The following is an 18362-nucleotide window of genomic DNA, read 5'->3' as shown; positions in this document are numbered from 1 at the left end:
TCTCTCTCTCTCTCTCTTTCTCTCCTCTCTCGCGCGCACACGCAAACAAACGAGCACAAACAGGAAGGAAAAGTAGCGCACTGGGAAAAGATTACCGAATATTCATTCACTCACATTAATGGCAAAATTCATAATAAGATCACAGCTGAATCTTCCTCTCAAAGTGCTACGCCATATATGAACACAAATGATTTAAGCATACATGTATATATATATATACATGCACACTATAACATGTGCATGCATGCATAAATAGTATTTTTAAAGTTAAATTTTGCATCAGATGAAAATAAAAGAAAGAATTTCTCCGGTGATCGATGAATCAAGAAAATGATGCCATTTTACCACAAAAAAAAAACGAGGAAAATGATGACGCTGCATTTCTTTTGATGTTTAGTTCTATATTACATTATAATGATAGATAACAACAGTTAAAACAGTCATTTTTTTATTTTCAAATATTTCCAGCTTATGAAGATTTGCCACATGGTAGTCATTCTTTCTATGGTACCATTAAATACTCGTGACATTGACCTGTTAATGAGGGGAAATTTCTCTCTTTTATTTTTTACCTTCTCTTTTCCTGCTGCGCCAGGCATGCGACCATAGCAATCCATGCCTCCCCTTGCCCAACACAATTAGAATTTAAGCCTCTCGTACCAAGTCCAATAATCACCCTAAAAATCTTCAAAACCCTAGCAGCATGAACTGCTATACCATCATAAACTATGTTGCAGTGTACTCATACTTGGATCAGTATATATTCTCTACAATTCCATACCTAAACATAGCAAGATGCACCGAGGTAGACAAGATACATACTGACCATATCAGAATGCACCGGCTCATACTTAGATGAAAATTATAAAAAATGATTCAAAAGCTATTCCAATACAAAATGCATACCGCACTATATCAAACTGATATGGTGCCCCTACCGAGATTGCGAACCTCAGAATATTCTCTCTATTTACAGATATAGATCATGTGCATTAAGCTTTGATGAAAAACTAGAGCAAGCTAACAAGGTTGGTTCTCCAATGTGCACTTGGTTTACCGAAAAGGACTTCCATGTGATTTTACATATTCTGTGAACCATAAATTAGGTCCTAACCAAAAAGGTTATAAATTATAAGCTGCCTAATTGTGTTAGAAAATTTCATAAAAACCTTCTTTTGAGAAGACATACAAGGTTTAAATTATGAAATTAAAATTTTCAGATATTTCTTTGATCATTTACTGTTTTCCCGTTTTTAAATTTCCTGTGTGTAAACCACATATCAACTTTCAAACTTTAAAAAATGGACAAATGGAATAGAATCATGATTTGGAAATTAAAGCACCCTAAGCAAGGCGGGCCAGACTTTTAGTTCTTTCAGTCCTTCCATACCAAAAGTATTTTGGTAAAGACTGCAAGGACCAACCTGCAATGACAACAAAAAACATCTAGCATCTCTCCTTCAAAGCAGGAATTTTATGAGCTGATCTGCTTTTGAAAGAGTTTAGTAGCATGGAAAGTTGTATGATGCAGTTATCCAGTTAATAGAATTATGGTATTCTCAAGCATTTACATGAACATAGATTTTCTAAATTTAGAATAGTGAACAATCTCAAAAAACTATAAGCTCGGCATGTTGCCGTGACTGTGATTCAAATGATCCTAAAAATTTATTGACATAAAGATATAAAAAAAAAGATCCGGTGACCAAAGGCCCGCTCAAAAAAAGTTTATTGGATACAGATATACAACAATAGGCAAACAAACAGACCTCTAACAAGCCATGGCATCCCATTTTTAAAAGATCGGGATGCATCACATTTCTGATGGCCAGAAGGCCCTGAAGCAGCCAAACTTGGTAGGGCCAGCCATAGTATTACCATGTGATCAAATTACAATATAAGCATGCTGATTTTCTTTCTGGGAGTAAAATTCTATGCAGGAACCCTCGCTGCAGGTAAATTTTGAACATCATGTAGCAGTGCACCGAGCGGTGGTAGTGTATGCCCATGCATTACACTTTCTGCAGCTTTTGATCCCCTATCAAATGAGCTCTTGATTGATCATGCATTAGTTGGTATATTGCCAAAGTTAAGACTACTCATGCTCATATGTGGAGAGCCGAGAATCTGATAGAGCTGAGAACAGTTGCGTGTCTACAAAAAGCTGCAAGTCATTATATTTGAAGGTCAAAAAACTGAATAAATAATTTTTTCTTAGAAAAAAAAAAAGCTGAATGAATAGCGCTTGCATCGAATATTGGAGTTTATTTATGCAGTGCACAATACCATGACTGAAATCCTTAAAAGCACAAGCTGAGATATTCAACTTCATAATGAGTCAAGACCTTAACCTCAGGCGCAAGGAATAAGGCACGTGGATTTTCTTGAAAGGTTCAGTACTTGTTAAAATTAGGTAATAAATGGGAGCATTATGTTTAGACGTGGTTACAGAAGCTGCTAACCAGCAACACCAAATATACATTTGCAAGCGGAACAAGAGGGAGTAAAAGTCAATTAACCCATTTAATTCCACCCCTTTTTCAGCCAAATACTCGTTGGAGCACTGGGGTTAAACGACTTTTCAAAAGGATAAAATAGGTTTTTTTGAAAAAATCGTTACATAACTTTTTGCCATCCAAACCTATTTATCGCACTTAACTAAGGAATAAATTACTCCACAATGTAGGGTGGACTGCTGGAGTAGTTTATTCCAGAGTAAATAGGAGTAAAGTTAAATCATTTACTCCGGGCTTCCAAATGCAGCCTGCACGCAAGAATGATAGCCTGTGTATGCCTCTGATGTAAGGCATAATATAACAAGGAAGGTACAGACCACACATTCGCCTCTCAGAACTACATGCATGCCTCACTCCAGACTCATAAGCCTTTAAGGCACCATGGAAGACTTATCTTGAGAGGTAAGGTAAGGGAAGCATTAAAAAAGCCTTTCTGAACAGTAATACAGAGTTAATAAAAAAGCTCAAATAGAGATAGGATTCCTAACATAGATAAACATACTACTCAATGCATGCCATAGATGACCACAGTATTTCGATTTACAAAGCCAAGTTACAAAGGAAATGTGACGAGCCAGTCCACAATGACACGTAGTATTCACGTCATTCTTGTTTGGCACTACTGAACACCACCTAACCTTCCCGTTGCAACTCTGGTTAGGAGCAGCAATGTGTCGGGTCAGCATAGGTTAGGGTTGAGTCAGATTTGGGACAAGTCAGAAAATAATAATAATAAGAACCCTAACCAGATTATAAATGGGGTTCCAATAAATAGATCCAACCATGCGCTGTTTATGCTAATGGAGCCAAAGACAATCTACCAGCCCAAATAAAAATAATAGAATGGAAAAGAAACAGTTCTAATTCCATCTCTTCTGAAACCCTTGAATGTTCTTGTTTCCTTGAAATAAGTGGATTTCCCATGCCATTACCACGGCTAAAGAGCCTTTGAATTCTAGTTCAAAAATCAAGTTCTAAATCGTGTCCTACTTCAAATCCATATGATGCCAATCCAAAAGCCAAGCATCTCACAAGGGCACCGAGCAAAAATTTTGGTTTTGATAAGAATGGCGGTAGAGGAGAGGGAGAGGCAGAATGATAGAAATGTATTAACAACTTAGAAGATAGTAAGACAGAACAATAGGGATGGGATCTTACAGAAAAAGGGTAAGAGGTGCAGGTCAAGAATGTCAGATAAAGGCATATCCATTATTGACGAGGCCAAGTGATGGAGGTTGTTTTCTTTATTTGGAAGAAGGGAGTGAGGGAAGAGAGAGAAGATTGCAAATATGGCATTGAAAGTGAAACAAAGAAATAAAGTTTGGAGAGGCAGAGTTTCTTCCTTTCTCCTCTTCTCCACACCGCCAAAAAGACCATATGAGACAAAGAAGTAGAAATGGAGGAGGGCAGCAAATCAAACCCAAGGCATGAGGAAGAGAAGATTTCTTCCCCTTTTACCTCTTAGCTTTCTCTTTTTGCAATTCTAGGTTGAACAAAAGACCCAATCTAGACCACATACAGGAGCCTTTTGACTGTCCTCGCTCACTCTTCAAGATGCAACAAGCCGAAGAGAGGCAAACTAGAACCCAACCCAACTTTCGTCAGGTCCAATTCACATAAACAAAAATCAACACAATTATAGTTCTTTACCCAAACCCCATTATTTGGGCCAAATGCAAATAAATGGGAAAGCCCAGGACATAAATCAGTAGCTCCTATGTCTAGGCTTTTAAGTTTTAACAATAATTATGTTAGTTAATGATGATCAAGTAGAGAAGAACAAAAATAGATGGAAGAAGGAAAACTGTGTGAAGAGAAAAGAGGAAAAAGGAATAAAAAGGAAAGATAGTGTGTGGCTGAAAAGTCAAGTGCGCACACTGACATGCACACATAGTGTTAGCAGTGTTATAAGCTTCCAGCGTAGCAGATACATGCATAGCTGCATCTACCACAACTAAAATGTATTCATGTCGAAGAAAAAAAAAGTACATTCCCCCATAGTTTATATTGTAGTTTCTATGACAATAGTTCAACCCTTACTTCCCGCTATTCCAAGTTATAAAATTCCCTATAGTTGAAGGCTCAATGTGCAGATACCCTGTCGAAAGACAAATATCGCCCGAATAAGTATCTAAAAAACTTATGATACTTCATGAAGACCTATGACCATCTTTCTCGAGACATCCCATAACATACCTTAATAAACCAAAAATTGCCTTCCAATGCAAAATATAAAACTGACTAACTGCTAAACTGATGGCTAATATAATACTTATACTGGTGATAGTTGTATAGATATTCTTTCCACAGCCAAGGGTTTAAATCCAAATAATGGGGCCAAGGGTTCAAATATCAGTATCATACCTCATATTAGTTTTTTACTAGAAACATGGTACGAGACTACCCCAATTTGAAGAGGGTTGGGGCTCCACATGCATCCTAGGACCCTCTCTCTAGTATGGTACAGTATTACCAAGATAGACCAGGTCATTAGTCCTTGTTCCAACCTACCATCTGCCCATATGCCATGAAATTATCTAAATCTACCCCGAGTTTTGTACTCAGATCCATAGACTTATCTACTATAATGCTCCAAATATTCTCTCATTCAATAAGAGACTTCCACACACCACGATCATGCCACATCAATACTTTTTGTACCCTGAGCCTCCAGTATAAACTTTATGATGGTGCCTTCTCTATCAGTTTTTCATTACCACATATTGATTATAATGTATCTATACAAAAAAGCGATATAACCATGTTCATGACTTAACAACTTAAAGTATGAACCTTAAATTTGAATGCATTCCTTCTATTAAAACGTGCTCTTCTTTGACCCAAAAAAAAAAACCTTGCATCTTCCTTTTTTTGTCAAGATTCTTTCCAAGTCTAGAACAATTTAGAGGGTTGCTCCCTTGTTGCATAAGTTTACGCTAACAAATCAAATGGGTCTTGGGCTAAAAAAGGGTCTTGGGCTGGCCCAAAAGCCCATCAAGCTGGGCCAGCTTCGGGCCGATGTTTGGGTCTAGACCGAAAAGAATTGAGTTATGCTTAGGCCTGAAATTCAAGCTCAAATAAATTTTGGGCCAGAGAACACCAGATTTCTCTAAGCCTCTTGTTCACATCTCAAAAGGTATTATTCCATAATGTCTCTTTAGCAAGTCCCCAATAATCCAACCTGAGCCTAATATAAGGCCCAACCTGCACAGCCCCTCCTCCCCACCATCCACTAACTCTGTTCCCCACTCTTCTCCCCGGCAACCCCCTTCTCCTCTTTCTCCCCCCCTCCTAATCTCTCTCTTCTCTCTCTCTCGATCTCTCTCCTCTTGCTTTTCTCTCTCCCTTCTACTCTCTTCCTAGCACCCCACTCTCCTCTCTCTCCCTCAAACCCTCTCCTCTCTCTTCTCTCCCTTCCCTCTCCCCTCGCGCTCCCCCAACGCTCCCCCTTCTCTCTCCTCTCTCTCTTCTCTCTCTATCTCCTCTCTCTCAGGATCTCTTAATTCTTCTCTCTCTCCTCTCGCTCCTACCCCGATCCCTGACTCTCATTTTTTTGTTGGGTAAAGGGCTTAGACCATGGCAGCTCTATTAGACTCGGGCATGGATCACATTTAGAGTGGAGCCTGAAAAAGGCTTTCAACACTAGGCTCTAAGCAAAGCCAGAAACCTTTTTTTTTTATCAGGACAAGGCTACAGCGAAACTCGAGCAAGCCTTGCCAGGTTCCATCCTAGGTAGGTCTCCCTGCTACCAACTACCTTTCTAAATGCATATCTTGTGAGAGCCTAGAAGTTCTAAAAATAATTGGTCCTCTGAGGGACAAGTTGATAATCAATCACAAAATTTTGCTCAATTCGATAATGATGACGACACCAAACCTTATAATTGAGCATAATGAACACAAAAGAATCAACCCATCATTACTTGTACAATAGATTGTCATGGTTTTACCTAACTGATCAATTCATGCTAAATTACTCTAGTTTGGATCATTAGTTCACTTCAATAATCTAAATTTTTTTATTCCCTAGAGAAACAAACTAAGATGGTTGCTCTAATTAACCCTCTACTTGCATATTGTTATTAAGGAATACATTTCCAAAAACCAATTCATTTAATGGCTATCCTTGATTTATAGCAAAAATATTATAACTTATATTGTCTTTCACAATGGGAAAAATGTTTTGAACTAGTTTATCACATACATATACATATATCCCTAATAATAGGTCAAGCCTTTAGCCCATCAACAGCTATAGGCAGAATGATAGTTTACCGTATATTCTAATGGCACCCATAGCAATGTTTATGGACCTAGTTAGTTTCTAGATCTGGTTGTTCTTCCATGGGTTCCTTCTAGCCATAGTTATATAGAGCCTCCTGAATGGACTTGGAAACAAAAACCAATGAGAGAAAAAAGCATACAAAGAAAAAGCAAAAAATATTTAAAAAGAAATAAAGTTGGAGAAAATATGATGCTTGCACGAATGTTTCCTTAGAAAAAGAAAGATCCTTTTTTTGGTAACTAAAAGAAAGATCCATCGGAAATAGTCTTGAGACTTGAGACTAATAGATCGAAAGACTTGTAATGATCTGTTTGATTAACGATGATAAAATTGGAACACATTCTATCATTATTGACTTTCAATTTTCACCAAACCTTGGTATATTATTGGCTTTAAATGTTAGCACTCACAAAAAGATGGAAATAAGATTACAAGAAATTGAACAAGCATTGTACTATTTTTCAAGCATTGAAATTATGCTTAAAAAGAAATGAAAAAGAGCATAAGCTTTTCCAGCCCCTATCTTCCCACCTCCGGTCCGGATATCTTTCTTTTATGCAGAAATAAGATCCTTTATTGAGTTTGTTTATAACATGAAAAAAAGTTTTTTGCATGTATACCCTCGCCAATTTACTATTTGCATGTATGCCCTTATATTAATTATTCTTTTTGCATGTGTACATCAAAAATTGGATATATACACAATGCTTGAATAATGTACTGACTAGATGTAATAGATATCTTGAATATTAAGCTTGTAAACGTATTTGGAAATCATGAATTCCTATTCTAATATATTCGGGTAATCAAACCACAACTATTGCATGTCCTGAGCTAACCTAAGGTCATCAATGCCTAGAAAAAATTACAATGAACCAAAAGTCCTAGATATCTCCTATTTCTTCCCAAAACCCTTCAACATCAACAACATGAAAAGTCACAAGGTGCAAATTTTGTCATGACAAGAGTCCCTCCAAATAAAATCATGTCTTTTCACATTTTAGACTATGCTAAGCTATCTTCGAATCATTTCTAACAAAGGAGAGATGTACCATTGACAAGGCTAACCCGGTCCGCAAAGAAGCTTTTAGTGTTTTAATTTTCATGAAAAATGTATATGCACAACAAAAAAGAGAACTTATTATAATTTTTTACTAATAAGTATATATAGATGATAAAATTACTTTCTATCAAATGCAAAAGACCACGATCCCTAAAAGAAAGTAATAAGAACAAAGAAAATGCAGTTGCTCAGAAGATAGTTATGAATGGCTCAAAATAAAGACACAATAATAAACGAATATAAGACAGAGAAAAGTAGAGAACCTTAATGAATGGTCGATCTTTGATGGGGAATGAATCAACAAAACTGTCTTTAAGGAGAAGTGATACCTGAAACCATAATCAAATATTTTTAGAAGTCATATATGGAAAGAATTAAAATATAATTTAAAAAGAAATTGTTGCTTACTAGCAGATACATGAAATGTTAAGAGTTCCCCAACCTTATCATTATTTGATTGCACATTAGTGATGGTATGAGACCGCAAATTAGAACAGAGGGATTCTAGGTAGGCTTTCATGACACTTAAGAAGTGACCGGCAGCTTCAGCCTGAACTTTTGATCCACATTAATTAGACTAGCAACAAAGACATGAAGCATAAAGTACAGTAAATGCAAAAAATTAAAGAGAGGTGGCAGACCAATATAATAACAGGCCAAAACCCTCACCATATAGAATCTACAAGAAGCAGAACAGATGCACATAGACTTTGTTTGACGTAAGATAGCATCTAACTCATCCTAAACTCATGGAAGATCATAGACTGACTAATTTTACCCACTGAGACCAAAAAAACTATGTAATGTATCACTTTGGAAAACATCTGCTAGTTCCTCAAATAGACTTGAGGAAGAGAGAAGTGGAAAGTGCAGACAGAATCTACATAATCAAAAGTCAATATCAATGTTTCTCATTTTACAATGATAAACCACATTGCTAGCAATGTAGATAGCATATTCTTTCCATAGAAGAGTACTTAAGAGTGAACAACGTAAGACTAAATCTACAAGAAAACAGCAAATCTCAGGACAACTCAATATCATGAACCATGCAGTACTGAAATACAGTGATGAACTAAGAGCCAAGATCTTGCATCATGCTCTTCTAAGTAATAAGCATGAACAAGCCAGAAGTCATAGTGCCAAACTTCCAATTGGTAAGTTCGGAAGCCCAATTAGCATCAAGAACCACAAAGGTAAAAAATAAGTGGGTAATAGATAAAGCAAGAACTAACACAATGATTTGTAATAAGAATGGCAAGTTCGAAATTCAAATGAGGTGGTTGATAATTAGAACTTAAGAGTCAGCAATTAGTGAAACAGATAGGCAATTGAAGGGCTTTTCTAAAGCTACATATAAATCTTTGATTGTTAGCATTAAGAGTAATTGTAAGACAAGACCGGGCAATAGGGTAGGAGGTGCATTGGATGGGAAAAACACACTCAATATCCAAACCGACAAAAATTAGAAAAGGTCTCATGTCCATTTTATCAACATCATATTAGAGTTGCCACAAGAAGAGATAATAGTATAGGCATCATCATGAGTGTTGATCATATAATGGCCACAAAAGAGCAGTATAATAGGGCCTAAGGGCATCTGGGAGAAGATAGCTCCTGTTGAACCCAATACTAATAGAACATGTGATAAAGGCGCTCAGATTGGTGATAATTGCATGTTTGAAGCTTGAACCAAAAAGTTGCACAACAAATGTCAAAGACGATACAACAACATGCTTAAAGCTCCAAGGTATTTCAATGACGGGTATAAGGACCATGTTAGAAAATATAAAATGCAATTGCAACGGAAATAACAGTGAAGTGAACCTCTAGAAATGAATGGTCAAGCAGTACATTGGCGTCATAGGCGTCATACCATAAAGTAGATACTAGTGTGATTATTTCAACAAAAATAACACTACAACAACTACGAGAGGGTAGGGCAGAACAGTATCCATGAAGTCATGTCTGACAGTTGCTTGCATCCAGTAACTCGAATCTGGCATCGAACTAGACAAGTTTGACAGTGGTGAGTCGGGCGTGCATCAGAAACTTTAGATAATTATCAAATTCTTCGATTGCAGCTACTGAAGAGTTGGACTGGGCCAACCTTATAGTTGTGGAACTGGGAGATGGTGCAGGAGTGGGTATGGGTGCAGGTGCACAGAAGCGGAAGTTGATATTCTAAAAATATTTGAAGGAAGCACTTAGGAAGTTGGTGAGGTCTTGAGTTTCCAAGGAGTTTCCAAAGCAGGTAGAATACCCTAAGCAGAAGCTTCCTGCTAATTAGGTTCTAACAATGAGTTCAACCAACCGTGATGACATAAGAACTTAGAAATAAACTTCTTTTGTATCTAGAGAACAATTAGGATGAGGTATTACTAAACAATTATGCAAATGCTAATCATATTGCTGAGCAGATTTTGGAGTTTGGATGAAGATTGAGTCCTTCACAACACCCTAGCAAATAATAGTTTCTAACATTTTCAGCTATACAATATTTCAAAACTTATATAGTTCAAACTGTTCTTTTTCCTACATGTACCGCTTATCTCCTTATTTTCCTGTTGTTGAGCCAAATATTTAAAATGTCCATGAAACACTATAGAGGTAATTTTGAAAATAATGCAGTGCTTAGCAAAAGAGAGGCACATGCATATAACATAAGAGTACAAGAGATGAAGTTTTAAGTGTTGCCACCAAGGTTCGCCAGACCAGTACCAGAGGGCATATTGGCCAACGATCGGTTCAGCATTGTACGGATCCGTACTGTGCCGATCTGAGGCAAACTGAAAACAAGGAGACAAGGAGGAAGAGGGAGAAAAGGAGAGGAAGAGAGAGAGAAGGGGAGAGGGAGAGGGAGGGAGAAAGGAAGAATGGAAGGGGAGGTTAAACCCTAACCCTAACCTTAGTAGGGACGAAGGGAGAGAAAAAGGGAGAGAGGGAAAGGTAGGGAAGGAGGGAGGGAGTTGGAGAGGAACCCGAGAGAGAGAGAGAGAGAGAGAGAGAGAGAGAGAGAGATGATCCTTACCGGTGATGCCGCGGGTGAGGAAAAGGTGCTCCGAGTGCGACAAAGGGGTGGAAAGGTGCTTCGGGCCAATCGCGTGGGTTTCTCAAATTATCGAACAGGGGATGCAAAAGCTTTTTAAGCCATTTTTTTAATCGAATGAGCCTTAATCAAACAGTGGACATCTTCCCAAACATTTAATCCAACGGTTCCGAATTGATGGAGCGAACCGTCCCTATTTTCCGTCGGTTCGGTTCAGTATGTCTCAAACCAGAAGGTTCGGTACGCCCCAAGCCAGACGGTTCAGGACGGTTCGCCCAACCTTGGTTGGCACCTTATCATAAGCTTTCAGCACTACATATGTTACACCAAATAAGGATTTAGTATTGCAAAACCTTAAATAGTAAAGATACATAAAATTAAAAAAAAAAAAACCCAATAAAATGCAAAATGGAGACAGACAGATTTATGTTGAAAGCTCACAAGTGGAGGGTAAGACCTAAACATCACATAGAAAATCCGAGGATTTTGAAAAGTCTCACTAATAGCGGAAATAAACCCTTATAGGAATTTGTGGAAAGGAATGACTCATAATTCTGGCACTTAATTGGTTAAGTTTGAAAAGGCGATAACTTAAATTGAGGCACTCGAACTACTCTCCTAATAGGCATCAATAAAAGGTTCCATGTAAATTGGCGAGTAAGAAGACACTTTTTTCCCATCAGTTCAATAATACAGCAGAAGAAGTTAAAAATCATTTCCCACCCAAAAAATGTCCCATACATCAGGCACACTCTGTTGGTATTTCATTGAGAAACAAATTCAAGTTACTAGAAAGAAAAAAAAACACATAATACTGTATTCAATTAGAGTGTGGATTAACCTGAACTTCACTACATCTGTAAACAGGATGTCTTTTAGCTATGGAATTTTCACATGAGAGCCGAGCATGAATAGGACTTAGATCAGAGACAAGTTCCTTATATCGAGGAAGTTGAGGCAAGGAACATGTCTTCACCTGCATAATTGGAAAATTGACGCAAGAAGTCAGTGCGGAATAGATATAATGCTAATACTATCACCAAGAAACTGCTTGAGGTTGGTAACCCACTAGACTTGTTCTTTTACTATAAAAATTCAGCAAGCATGTGCAGGTTAGTTGTTTGGTAGCCTCTGATCAACAAAAATACCCAAGTTGAAGGGCTTAGTATCATAACCCATACTGTAAATTTTCATAGAAAAAGGATGGGGCTGAAAACAGATCAGATAAAATATGACCACATCCATTTCCATATCTGAATTGGATCGGACTCGGATAGATATTTTGATAACCGATCAAATCCGGATCCCAATTCGGATATGTATTTTTAAATCATTCTGGATCCAGATTCGAAATCCTGATCCAGATATCCGGTAAAAAAATCACAAAAATCAGCTGCATAACTTGGGATTCAAACCCATAGTCTCTAGTTTGATACTTAACATTTTAGGCATTAATTTTTATAAAAATCCTTTTCTCACATATTCAGGTCATTAAATAATCATTTGATGTGTATTGTGATATTTTATAGTTTTAATCATTATTTTTTTACAAAAAATCCTTCTCTTTGATAAAAAATGAAAAATGAATAAACTTTATTTTATTCTTTATGACATTTTTCAAAGCTTTATTGTTAAAATATTCCAAAATATTAATAACACCTATATTTATATATAATTTTTCTTACAAGCTCTCTAAGAATAGATAGTTCATGATTATTTTTATTTATGCCATAATTAAAGAGTAATAATGGTATTTGATGCAAAAAATATTAATATTTTTATCTTATATTTTTAAATAATTTTAATTTTAACTTTTTAATATAAACCTGTATGTACCAATGACTTGGACCCTTAACTAGGTCGGTCTATGTGTGGATTTGATAACCATGCCTTAGATCCTTAGTTACCTATGTGTCATAAGCAATCTATATAGTGAATTCTATTACCGTTCTTTATGAATATATAATTAATGTTAGTTTTCATCATTGAATTCCACTAAAAATTTGATTTATTTCTTAATAATATTCAACTTACATTTGTATTAGGAAAGAAATCCAACTTATATCTGTATTCATTCAGAATAAATATGGATATGCTTAATATCATATTCGTATCTATAACCATTTAGAACAAATATGGATACCAATTTTAGTATTCATTTAATATCTGCATCTGTATATGTATTCATTGAAAAATATGGATACAAATATGAATATACCAATATCCGATCTGTATTCGATCTGTTTCCAGCCCTAAAAAAGAATGTGAAGATTCATATCCCAACTAAAGATGTATAAGAGGATAATAACAAAACCCAAATCATATTCACAAACCTGGTCCTTGGAGACATTAACTTGTATAATGTTGGTTGTTTTAATTTTGCTATCAGCTGGTTTGTGTTGTATACCAACCTGTGAAATCAGAGGCATAAAATTACTTTCTATAATCACTTAACGGCAACATTATTATAAAGAACTTCAAGCAGCATCTAGTGTCATAATTTAATTACAGTAAAGAATAGTCTCTATATGAAAAAGACCCAAAGCTCGAAAGGCCGACTTGGAAGGACAGAGGTACCAGCTTTCAAGCATCTAGCGCTCACAAATTAAGTACAGTAAAGAATAATCTCTATATGAAAAGGATCCAAAGTTTTAAAGGTCAACTAAAAAGGACACAAAGGTATTAGCTGTCAAGAACATAGAGGTAAAAAATGAAAATAATGATCACTTACAACATGAGGTAGAAGGGGCCCATTCTGTTAATGAGGAGTCCTAGTTTATAGTTGAGTCTTATTTGTCTTTATGTTAGGCTTTATGTCTGTCATAGTATCATATCTCATAATAGACGTCTCATAGCCTTTGTGGAAGTTTCAAGAATGTTTCATAAGATGTCTGACAACTGGTGAGAGATCTCAACCATTTGTCAGTATTATGCTATGCTGTGCAAAACACCATATCAACACCTACGAGACTTGCTAGATTGTCATATAAGTCCAAGACCTACTGACCATCGATTAGTGAAGAAGTTGGTAGTTTTTAAAAATAATAAAAGAAACCAGAGTCGTCAAAGCATTCAAGAGTTGAAGTATGGCCCCCCATTTGTGGCATGTAAGATCCTTTTTTTCACTTCTTGAAGCAGCGACTACTACACGACTAAGGGTTGAATCTTGCTTGATTGGGTAGCTATAAGTTAACTGCAGGATAGAACCCTTACAAGTCCTTGAATCCCATTCTTTAGCTATTGAGCTTTGAACAGTCACACCATTGATAACAACTCCATTTCAAGCCCAATTAATCATGTTTCGGAGAACCAATTTGGATTGGAGGAACTTTTGAGAATCAAGAAAATGTGAGATGATTGGAGTACTGTAGTACCTAGTTATGAAAATAAAGGTGACACACAAATTTCCATAATTTGAGGAGAATTAAATTAATCACTCTGTTGAATTATGGGAAAGGGTAATTAAACAAAGAGAAAGCATTTTTCATTAATATTTTCTTATTAAGATCTATCTGATTAAGATCTATCGATCAAAATAACTAAAAACTCCAAATTGAAATGAAATCTCAGAGAACTGTTTTGAATTTACGTTTGAAAGGTAACAATAGTGGCTATATACTTACTTGTAATTAATAGAAAAAAATATATAAAAGGCAAAAAGCATGTGCATGGTCTTTTTGACCTGGTGAAAGCTTATGATAAGGTGCCAAGAAAGGTAGCTTAGCGCACTTAAAGAAAGAAGGGTGTCCATAAACAATATATTGAAGTCATTTAAAATATGTATGCCAGAGCTTTGACAAGCATTAGGTGTTATTGTCGCACGGTAGATGTATATCCAATTACAATAGGATTGCACCAAAGATCGATACTAAGCATATTTTTAAGCCAATTATTGATGAACTTATGATGAATATTTAAGTACATGCCTTCGTGAATGCTATTCGCAAATGATGTAATGTTGGTGCTGAGAAAAGAAGTATTTTTTAATGGAAGAAATCTTTGTAGGATAAAGGATCAAACAGCAAAACAAGTATTTTTTAACATAATTTTTATGAAAATAAAGATGAAGATAAGATCTTAAATTCGTAACTAAAATTGACAATCAAGAAATACCAAAAAGTGATAGATCTCATTATTTGGGATCCATCATAGGATTAGAGCTGGTTGGACGAAGTGTCGAGGTGCTTCTGAGCTATTATTTGATCAGCACATAGCCACATACCCTGACAACTTTAAAGCAAATTTTATGGAACAACAATAAGGCCTGCTATATTTTATGGCTTTGATGTTTCTAGGAAAACAAAAGGGTTAGGGAAAAAAGTTATGTGCAGTAAAAATAAAAATGTAAGATGGATTTATGGTAAAACTAGAAAGGATGGACTAAGAAAGTAGTATGTAAGAGAGTTATCAGAGTTGCAAAATTAAAGACAAAAGTGATAATCAATTGAGATCATATGGTCATGTTACTCATGTACAACAATGATTGGAGAGGACTCCAAAGAGAAGAGGTACTTTCATTTTTGTTGAAGGATGTATGAGGGGAAAGCCTTAATTGGAATTCTTGGCAAATGATGATCCATAAAGCAAACTAAAAATAGTTGGGATAAGGCTTGATGTTGATGGTTATGGATTGTAAGCTCTAACCTTCCTTAAAACCAAATAAAACATTCTTCTTGACATCACTGTCTATTCACTAATTCTACTGGCTTCAACTATTTCTTGAATACAGCTTTCAAATTTTCACTGTCAATTCAGGTCCTTTCAAAGTTCATTTTGATTTGCATTGATTCATCTCCAACCCCTTCTTAAAGATTTCATCCTTTCTTTAGGGTTTTGAACATTTCCAAAGTCAACAACCAGTTTTGGTGTTGTGAAGAAAGTATGTGGTGCTAATCTATTCAGTCTTCCATATAATCATTTCATCTTGATGCTTCCCTCTTTAATCCTCGCAATCATAGCTTGTTTGGGTAAGAAATTACAGGAGCTAGGGGAAGTCATACTAATTGTGGTGGAAGAGGTGGAGATTTGATTATTTTAAAGAATGTGGTAAAGCTAAAAAATTAAAAGATCTGTAATATACTTGATTTATCAACTATGCTATTAAGACCTAGTAGAATATATGTTGTGAACCTAACTTGTTGATGACAGATGAAAGTTTTTGGAGCCTCTGTCTCTGATCCACCATTCTAATCTTTTAATGATGATGACAGCATCTCAATGTTGAAGGACTTGCATAAAGAAGCCAGCTTTCTTCAACTAAACCGTCTCTATGTTTATCTGCTACTCTAGCACAATGGAGGGCTGTCATTCGGGCGGACTTGTACCCAAAAAGTAATGGTATATGGGTCTAAAGAGATCCCCTGGAGAGATATTACGCTAGGTCTAGATTTGGAAGAACAATACCATATCCAACACTATTAGCTGAATGTATATATTATATAATAAATACTGAATAATTACTTATCCTTGCCATGTATAATAGTATATTGCAACTTCTTTCTTGGATGTCTATACAGGGCCATACATCGTATCTTGTGATTTAACTAATGCTTTGGGATAGGAGTCCAAGTGTCCTCTCTAGTCAACTCTTTTCGGCTTTGCAGACCACCAGGCTGCCTTCACCTGCAGCACTGGCATGCCTTTGGCATGTCCCTGATCTTCACCCCACCGCCCTTCCTTAAATCCCATTACAATGAGCCTAAAAGTCTTTTCCTGCATAAGAATTTACATCAATCTTTAATACTCTATTTTCGAAAAAAAAATGCTTTCTAATTTAGCATGGGGGGTTTCTAAAGTAGTCGCCGCTCTTGTTTTTCTAGATTGAAAGCATAAAGAACCACCTAATTTGGAAGATAAATATTGTATCTGCAGCATTTTTCAACCATAAGTGTACCTTTTCAAGTCAATAGTAGATTATAGTACGAGAAACAAGGTTCGCCAGACCAACTGTACCGGCGTACCGGTGAGCACGAGCACTGGTACGGTTCCAGTTCGGTACCGGCTTGGAACCGGAGCCGCGCATGCGGCCACAAGCGCGCGGACTTCAAAAAAAAAAAACACGTCCACGCGCGTCCGCGTCAAATGTGTGGCATTTAATGCCCCCACGCGGGCTGGCAGCCTGCATGGGCACAGTGCCCCGCGCGGGGAACCACGCTCGGGCACGATTCCCTGCTGGGGAATCGCGCGGGGGTGTGGTTCCTGCACGGTGAATCACGCGCGGGCGCGCGTTCTCCGCTCGCGCGTCCGCGAGCGTCCCCCCCCCAAAAAAAAAAAAAAAAATGCGTCCGCGCGGGGATGCGTCAAATGCCACATGGGCTCCCACACACGGGCTGGCGCGTGGGCTCCGTTTTTATATGTTGTACCGTACCGGTGCCCGTCGGCACCAGTTCGATACAGGCTGAACCGACCGGTTCCGATCGGTTCAGCATACCTTGATGAGAAAAGCTGGACTATAAGATACAGGCACTAAGAGGACCTTGAACCCGATTATAGCATTTAAAATACAAGGTGATGTGGATTTGTTTGTTAATTAGAAGTTTATATGCAGAATTACAGACAGTGAGCCATTCCTTTATCAGAGCTACCCTTATCAACTAAATACCCTAAGGTAAGTATAATATTCCGGCAACTCACAACATGGGAACTACTATACCTAAAGCCAACAGGAGGATAATCAGCCACATTCTTTCTACAGACTCCTAAACTATTAGATTGGAATCATATTAAGGATAACTCCATCAGCATATTTTAAAAAAATCCACTTTCTGCAGAAGTTTATATATGAGCATTCAACTCTAACCACATGATATTTATAACAACTATGACTTCATCAGCATTTCAACGACAAAAATAGTGGCCTTGCGGAACATCGTACCACTCAGCTTAACTCACTAGTGAATTTTACTCATTCGAGTTCCAGGAAGTGACACAATCTGGTGTAATAATATTATCCGCTTCTCATTATCGATGTTATAGAGCAACTCCATAGTGTTAAATATTATGACAGGGCACTAATAACCTCAAGATGATGGCAAGAAAGGAAGGAAGGAAGGAAACCCGCCAGGACTCATGATAACATCACAAGCACCAGTAAGAAGATGAACTTGAAATCTTCAAGCAGCAATAGAGTTCAATTTTAACTTGTGAGAATCATACATATGGAAACTGAATCAAACTATGATAAATTTCTAAACCTACAGTAGATCAACTTCATCCTATCTTCTATAGTAGTAGTATTAACTCATATATAGGCAGTAGCGTACCCTTGCAGGTAAGACAAATAAAAAATATACAATGTCAAGACACTAGTAACTTCAAGATGACACAAGGAAGGAAACCTAAGACTGATGATAACATCATGATCACTGGTAAGAAGATGAACTTGAAAACTTCAGGCAGCAACAGAGTTCAATTTGAACTTATGAATCCGAATATGAAACTGAATCGAACT

General features: G+C 36.8%; 1 protein-coding gene across 5 annotated transcripts in view; it reads right to left on the bottom strand.

The window, feature by feature from the left end:
* Positions 1-1616: 1616 nt before the first annotated feature.
* The window catches only part of LOC120106720, a 29221-nt gene continuing 12475 nt past the window's right edge, over positions 1617-18362 (bottom strand). For 4 of the 5 annotated variants that reach the window (XM_039119759.1, XM_039119758.1, XM_039119761.1 and 1 more), the window contains 5 exons: positions 13246-13323; positions 11754-11888; positions 8306-8413; positions 8127-8192; positions 1617-2164 (listed from right to left, as the gene is read on the bottom strand). In XM_039119759.1, coding sequence (XP_038975687.1) covers positions 2096-2164; positions 8127-8192; positions 8306-8413; positions 11754-11888; positions 13246-13323 — 456 coding nt within the window. In that variant the 3' untranslated portion in view covers positions 1617-2095. Of the gene's footprint in view, positions 2165-8126; positions 8193-8271; positions 8414-11753; positions 11889-13245; positions 13324-18362 lie in introns of all 5 variants that reach the window. The other variant, XM_039119762.1, reaches the window with a different exon arrangement.

This window comes from Phoenix dactylifera, unplaced genomic scaffold, assembly GCF_009389715.1.
Source record: "Phoenix dactylifera cultivar Barhee BC4 unplaced genomic scaffold, palm_55x_up_171113_PBpolish2nd_filt_p 000611F, whole genome shotgun sequence".
Taxonomy (NCBI): domain Eukaryota; kingdom Viridiplantae; phylum Streptophyta; class Magnoliopsida; order Arecales; family Arecaceae; genus Phoenix; species Phoenix dactylifera.
Note: the sequence above shows the minus strand (reverse complement) of the source record. Positions and strands in the feature narration are given on the sequence as shown.